At 39.7% G+C, this 7,097-nt stretch overlaps 2 protein-coding genes across 5 annotated transcripts; both read left to right on the forward strand.

Annotated features, from left to right (window-relative positions):
• The first annotated feature begins 125 nt into the window (after window positions 1-125).
• On the forward strand, window positions 126-3,770 carry LOC124194884 (protein disulfide-isomerase-like). Of its 2 annotated transcripts, none has more exons than XM_046589279.1 (9): window positions 126-282; window positions 427-623; window positions 1,087-1,284; window positions 1,352-1,485; window positions 1,551-1,922; window positions 2,012-2,343; window positions 2,412-2,580; window positions 2,727-2,816; window positions 3,233-3,770. In XM_046589279.1, the coding sequence occupies exons 2-9, from the start codon at window positions 485-487 to the stop codon at window positions 3,278-3,280; spliced, it is 1,482 nt and encodes a 493-aa protein (XP_046445235.1). In that variant the 5' UTR covers window positions 126-282; window positions 427-484; the 3' UTR covers window positions 3,281-3,770. The 2 variants fall into 2 exon arrangements, with proteins under 2 accessions (XP_046445235.1, XP_046445239.1); XM_046589283.1 differs by lacking the exon at window positions 2,727-2,816 and adding an exon at window positions 3,029-3,106.
• Window positions 3,771-4,613: 843 nt separating this feature from the next.
• Window positions 4,614-7,079, forward strand: LOC124194970 (luc7-like protein 3). 3 transcript variants are annotated; one of them, XR_006875095.1, is made up of 7 exons: window positions 4,614-4,799; window positions 4,864-5,307; window positions 5,377-5,532; window positions 5,599-5,852; window positions 5,920-5,990; window positions 6,072-6,182; window positions 6,671-7,079. XR_006875095.1 is itself a non-coding variant. In XM_046589389.1 (6 exons), the coding sequence occupies exons 1-6, from the start codon at window positions 4,698-4,700 to the stop codon at window positions 6,101-6,103; spliced, it is 1,059 nt and encodes a 352-aa protein (XP_046445345.1). In that variant the 5' UTR covers window positions 4,639-4,697; the 3' UTR covers window positions 6,104-7,079. The 3 variants fall into 3 exon arrangements, 1 of the variants encoding a protein (XP_046445345.1); XR_006875096.1 differs by having other exon boundaries at window positions 4,639-4,799; window positions 6,072-6,536; XM_046589389.1 differs by having other exon boundaries at window positions 4,639-4,799; window positions 6,072-7,079.
• Window positions 7,080-7,097: the final 18 nt, after the last annotated feature.

The following is a 7,097-nucleotide window of genomic DNA, read 5'->3' on the forward strand; positions in this document are numbered from 1 at the left end:
TTTACGGAGATATGGATTTCGTACTCATGAAAAACATTTTTAACTCATTCTAACATTTTTAATCAATATTATTAGGGGGCTTTGAACATTTACTTTAAATGTAATCCCGATATCGATTATCAGTCCAAGTTCACTCCTATCATATCGATGTTAACATATCGATGTAAGTTTTGATGCAACGTCAGCAGAACTTTTTTGGGTAGCCTTTATACCGGGAGGAAAGAGACCGTGTTTCGTCTCTTTCAGTTTTAGACCGGCGACCGATTTCAACGTGTTCTTGAGGTACTGGAACTAATTTCCAATTGACAATTTCTGTTTTCAGTTTTCTCTTCCCTTTGCTTAAATGTACCATGCATATCACTCACAAATGTATACCTAATCTTAATCTGTCAAACTGTGATGTCATAAATGTTTTTGTCTCCATAGATCAGAGCAGCGCCAATTGTCAAATAATCATTCATCTAGACGAGAGATTATTGCCACAATGAAATTCCTTTTGCTGTTAGCGTTCGCCGTCTTGGTGAGGACTGATGACATAAAAAAGGACCAAGGAGTCCTGGTTTTAGAGAAAGACACCTTCCAGTCTGCCATTACTGACAACAAGTTCATCTTGGTTGAATTCTGTAAGTATTCTTCCATGTCGCTCTCTTATTAAATACATAATTCATGAGAAAACTAAAATTGGTAGCTGAGTGATATTTTTGTAACTACACGAGCTAGTCTTTAATCATGTTAACAGCAGATTGACAAGAGGCTGAAGCAACAGGTTTTAAAATAAGTTTAGTCATATTTTTCATATTCATACTCCCCAGATAAACATGTTATAGAATAGCTTAAGATATTTTGAACTGTTTGCCATCTGAAGTAGATAACATGCGTGAATGCCGTTTAATGTCCGACGAATACGTGTGAGATAGCCTCGGGCTTTCTGACCTTGACGCGATTCAAAGACCCCACTTTCATCAACCTTGAATCTTTAAGGAAACTAGACGGAAGTTTAACAAACTTGTACTTGAATTTCGTCAACCGTCAATTTTCCATATATTGGACTTCTATTTTTAATTACACTTTTTCATTGCTTTTTAGATGCCCCATGGTGTGGTCACTGTAAAGCATTGGAGCCGGAGTACATCAAGGCCGCCCAGAAGCTGAGAGATATCAATTCTGACATTCAGTTGGGCAAAGTTGATGCAACTGAGCAAGCCGAACTCGCTGAAGAGAACAAAATTCGCGGTTACCCCACTCTTAAATTCTACCGCGACGGAAAGCCTTCAGACTACAATGGTATTAATTCAAACAAGCTATATTTAGTCCTTAACCGTATTAAGCAACCGTCACATTTCCATATTAGGCGGTCGTACGGCTGATGAAATCGTCAACTGGTTGCTGAAGAAAACTGGCCCTGCTGCCAAAGCTATTGCCACCGTTGATGAGGCCAAGGAGTTTGCTTCAGCCAGCGATGTTGCCGTTCTCGGTCTCTTCAAGGTAGAACTTGATTAATAAATTATCATATGATTATTTTTTCTAATGTTTTAATTTTGTTTGATTAGGATCTTGAATCTGATGCCGCTAAGCAATACCTAGCCGCTGCTCAGGAAGTCGACGATTTCCGATTTGCCATCTCTGCTGATGCTGATGTCCTTAAGGAGTACGAAGTTTCTTCCGATGCTGCTGTCTTCCTCCTCAAGAAGGTCGATGATCCCAAAGTTGCTTTCGATGGTGAATTCACTTCAGAAGCTATCGTCAAGTTTGTCAAGACCGAATCTTTGCCTTTGGTTATTGAATTCAACCACGAAAGCGCACAGAAGATCTTCGGCGGAGAGATCAAGAACCACTTGCTCATCTTCGTTGGCAAGAGCCACGCTGATGCCGAGAAAATCACCCAGGCTGCCCGTGATGTTGCCAAGCTCTTCAAGGGCAAGGTGAGTGCAGAGCATAGTTAGACAAAAGCTCATTTTAATTATTGTTTTTTTTTTTTTTTAATTTAATTCTTTGAATTCCGCATTTATAGGTCTTGTTCGTCACAGTCGACACCGATGAGGATGATCACCAACGTATCCTCGAATTCTTCGGCATGAAGAAGAGCGAACTCCCCGCTATGCGTCTGATCCATTTGGAAGAGGAGATGACCAAATACAAGCCTTCCTCCGAGGAACTCACCTTGGACGCCATGAAGGACTTCGTTCAGGACTTTATCGATGGCAAAGTCAAGCCCCATTTGCTCTCTGAAGACATTCCGGAAGACTGGGATAAGACTCCCGTCAAAACCCTCGTTTCCAAGAACTTTGATTCCGTCGCATTCAACAAGGATAAGGATGTTTTGGTCGAATTTTACGCTCCATGGTAATTTTTGAATTCATTTCCATCTATCTTTCTTCCGTCTAAATGTATTTTTTTAAATTTTATTTTAGGTGCGGACACTGCAAGCAATTGGTCCCCATCTACGACGAACTTGGTGAGAAGTACAAGGACCATGAAAGCATTGTCATCGCCAAGATGGATTCAACAGCCAACGAATTGGAACACACAAAGATCCAATCTTTCCCCACAATTAAGCTTTACCAGAAGGGAGACAACAAGGTATTTTGGGTGCTTCCGGGCTACCTATTATCATAAATAAGATACATTAGTGTTAAGTAACTATTCATCGTCGAGTCTTATATTCGAGGTTAACTAGTAGATATATATTTCGATTATCGTTATAACGCATTTTGTGACATATCAAGGTTGTCGAGTATAATGGTGAGCGAACTTTGGCCGGCTTGAGCAAGTTCTTGGAAACCGGTGGTACTTATGGGCAGGCCGCTCCCGAGGAGGTATTGTATTATTTGAAAAAAAGAAGGATGATCGGGAAAGCTCGCCACCAAAACTCGCTCACAGCCACACATATTCTCTTCTTTTTTAACCTGCATTTGGTTTGCAATGGATAACATTTGCATGTTTTTATAAATGTGCTCGTCCTTACTGCATGGCCTATTTCTCATCAGTAGCTGACTTGCCATCTGTTTCTCTTCTTTTTCTATTCGAGGTGATCCCTTACACGGGTGCACGCACTTTGGACGGCTTTGTAGAGTTTCTAGAGCAGAGTCTTAAGACACCATCCACAGTGAGTTTTATAACTTTTCTTCCTAACCTTTCAACCTTTGCTTTGAGCTTTTTGGGTGGCGAGTTTTCAATGGATTTCGCGATTGATTGGATCTGATTATTAATTCTATTTAATTTTGTCTTCTAGGATGAGGAAGAAGAAGAGAAGGATGTTCCAGCCAAGGATGAATTATAAAATGTATTGGGGTTTGAATCACTATTTGGGGAAAGGGTGCGGGTCTGTTGTGTTGCGATGTTTTTCTTAAATGTACGTGATTAACGAACACCTAAAAAAAAAGATTTAAAAAAATATTGTCTGTTTTTCCCTTTCTTTGAATACTGAAAGGGACACTTTACTTAACAAAGCACTAAATCATTTTTGAATCTTCAAATAAGTTTTTTACATGAATTTTTTTCTGGTATACATGAACTCATGTTTTTTTTTTGGTTAAACAAAAAGAAAAGTGTTATCCATTGATAAAATTCCCGGGGTGCTCGTCCCATCATTTTTCCTCTTTCCGTTCTGGCAAACGCCCACTTCTTGATAGGACGTAAGTGCAATTATTAGCCCACACGTCTCATCCTACTTCCACAGTGAAAGGTTGAATGAATTACACGATGTAACAAAAAGTTGGAAACGATGACTGAAATTTATTTAGCAAATAAAATGTGTTGGTGCTTTCTCATTGTGTGTCAATTGGCATTAATAAACGTTGACACTATCTATCTAGTATCTGGTGATCGGGCAAATTGATCAAAATAAAGCTCATCGCACGCGCACTCCGAAGAGCTGCTGCAGTATATTGGTTTATGGCGAAGCATTTGAGTAAATTTGTTATCTTTGAACAACTGATCAAATATACTTGTGAGCTTATGGCACCAGGCAGCGGTTTTGTTATCGTCGGGAATATTATTATCAGCTTATCGTGCAATGGGCATAGTTCAAGGGGTTAACTAAATTGCTGACCGCGTAGCATCATGTAACATAAATATTGCGGGTGGCATCAAACAATTCATGAGTTTCCTCATTTTTTAGAATTCAGAAGAACAACTGAAAAGATCAGTAACATTTTTCACGGGAGGTGTGAGTAGCACGATCCGAGGGGCGCATTCTTGCGATATTAAATATCACAAAAACCTGAAGCGTAATAAACCTTGCGACGTAACACTTGTAATTTTACGGTTGGGACAAGCCCAGAAGGCCAGAAAGTTGCTTACTATACTAATATTCCACATATTTTTAGACTCATGCTCTTTGACTTTGGCCAGATGTAACGTTACTCCTAATCATTACTTCATTACCAGTTAGGCTACTAACGATCCCGCTCTTAGGAGTTTAAGGCGTCTCAGAGGAGAGAACTCAGAGAAGAACTATAAAAACTGTTTGATATTGATAGATGGAGTGGTTTTTCTAGTTTTTCTTGCTTATTAATAAATAGATACAGTTTTATTTCATTTAGAACATAGAATTCAAAATAAAGCAAAAAAAAAAAAATTGGAAATGTATTTTCTCATTTATGCGGTATTTGGCAACGCCGATGCTGTATAAGAGTTCGATTCGATAGAAAACATTAAATCTTGCAACGCCCCAAATTCATTCAGTCAAAAACAAAATGGCTTCCATGGCTGCGCAACTTCTCGATGAATTAATGGGGCGAAATAGAAATGCCCTTCCAACAGATCGAACGAAAGAATTATCTTACAATGACGCCGAGGTAGGAAATGTTAGAAATCTTATTTTGAATGAAAATTGTATAAAGGTATTGTCTGTTTATGTAGGTGTGTAGGTACTATATGGTTAGGTTTTGCCCACATGATTTGTTCCATAACACGAAAGCAGATTTAGGTCCATGTCCAAATCTTCATGACGAAGCTGTGAGACAGAAATACCTTAACGAGGCACCTTCATACACAAAGACAAAATTTGAGGATGAGTTTCTCAAGTACTGTCGATCTATGCTAAATGAAGTTGAGCGCAAAATTCAAAAGGGTGAACAACGACTTGCCCAATCACAATTGGCCAAACAAGAAGCTGGTGCTAATCCCAAATCTAAAGCAGAAGAACAGATTGCTTTGCTAACTGACAAGATTAGTCATCTGGTGAAGGAAGCTGAACGTCTAGGATTTGAAGGCAACATTGAACAAGCTCAAGGACTGTTGAAACTTAGTGACCAATTCAAGAGTGAACGAGAAGCTCTAAAGAAAGGGGAAGGCCTTTCATTTGTAAGTGAACGCATACTTTTTTTGTTCTTATCTCAGTTTTTTAATGTCTTTTCAACTTTTGTTTCTTAGGCAACAGAACTGATGCTAGAAAAACAAATGGAAGTCTGCAAAGTCTGTGGTGCTTTTTTAATTGTTGGTGATGCCCCAGCTCGACTTGATGATCACATGCAAGGAAAACAACACGTTGGTTACCAGAAATTGCGTTCGGCAGTAGACGAGATTACGGTATTGTTCAGTAAACATTGTAAACATCGGCTACGATTTTATTTACAAGTTTGATGCAAACTGTAGGAGAGTCGCGAGAAGGCTCGCCAGGATCGAGAAATGCAACGCCAGAAAGAAGCTGAAGACCGACGCGGCCGGCGCCACGACGACGATTCACGACGTCATCATGGAAAAGAGCGCGAAAGTGGTAGCCGCAAGCGCTCTCGTTCCCGCTCACCTAAACATCGCACCTCAAGTCACCACGGCGATCGACGGGATAGAGGCGAAAGAAGTGACCGCGGTCGAGGCGAGCACGATCGCCACCGAGATAAAGATCGGGGGTTAGTAATTTTTGTAATTATTTCAATTAAATTGATTCTCTTGTATCAAACCACTTATATTGCGCAGTCATAGCAGAGATCACCGAGACAGAAAGCGAGACGACAGACCGCGCGACCGAGATCGCTCAGCACACAACGGTTGGTTAATTATTTTTTTTTTTTTCTTTTTCCTTATATTATTCGTTACATTTATATTGTGTATTCGTTCATTGAAATCAGGTTCAAAGGAGAATGGGGCAGGGATTCAATAGTTATAACAGTGTAGGAGAAGGAGCAGCAGTACGAAGTCAAAAAAGTCATCTAAGATGAGGTAGCTTCATCGTATTTCAGGTAAGTGGTTTCACTTCATGAAGTGAGTTAATGGTTATCCACTTGCCCCCTCATGGTTTAGCGAAACCGCGCCAGGTAAGTGTCGTTGGGGCTGTGTATTTCGATGACGGAGCATAAAGAGCTACTACAATGCGCCGGATTTTCTTTCCTTTTTTTTCCTTAACGGGCGAATAAATTGGGGTGGTCCGGTAAAGAGGGAAGGGAAGAACTCGTGATTTGCTTTTGTGTTGTTCGACATCCAGAGTGTTGTGTGTGTGTGTGAGTGAAACTGTGAGAGGGGATCGTACACAATCGCAGAGGCACAATCAATCGCTTCGGACTGTCAAAAAGCTGGGAAAATTGATTCAATTGCAGGTGACCTTTTGATCCAAATTGTTATTGATTAACTGCAACTCGGAGAGCCTCGATACAAATAAAAAAAGAGAAAAATAAGAAATCTGGCTTCGTGGTGGTGGGTAATCGGAAAATTAATTCCCATTTTATTGTAGGTCCGGACTAAAAAAAAAAAAATGTTGAAGCCTTGTTGTCAGACGCTCATTTACGGATCCCTTTGGGCGTCTCAGTTTGTTCTCTTCGCCTCAAGTCGCTGCTGCTGTCAAGCAAGGTGACACGTTATTTGTATTCCTTTTTTTTCTTGTTTTTCTTCCTCGAAATTCTTTTCGTGCTCCCACGATTTTGAACTTTTTCATTATCATCAAAACCATTCATTTCTTTTGTCCCTTTACAGTTTTTTTTTTTCATTTTTATTTTGGAATGTTGGTATCTTTCTTTACGTATCCTATGATTGCATTATACCACAACACATTCCTCAGTTTGAATTTAAAACTTGCTGCTGTGTGAGAAGATAATGCATTAGTGTGAAGTTGCTTGGAAATACATGTTAGTCTTCAACAAGAATTTTTGTTTATTTGAACA

Source organism: Daphnia pulex, chromosome 1 (assembly GCF_021134715.1).
Source record: "Daphnia pulex isolate KAP4 chromosome 1, ASM2113471v1".
NCBI classification, from domain to species: Eukaryota; Metazoa; Arthropoda; class Branchiopoda; order Diplostraca; family Daphniidae; genus Daphnia; species Daphnia pulex.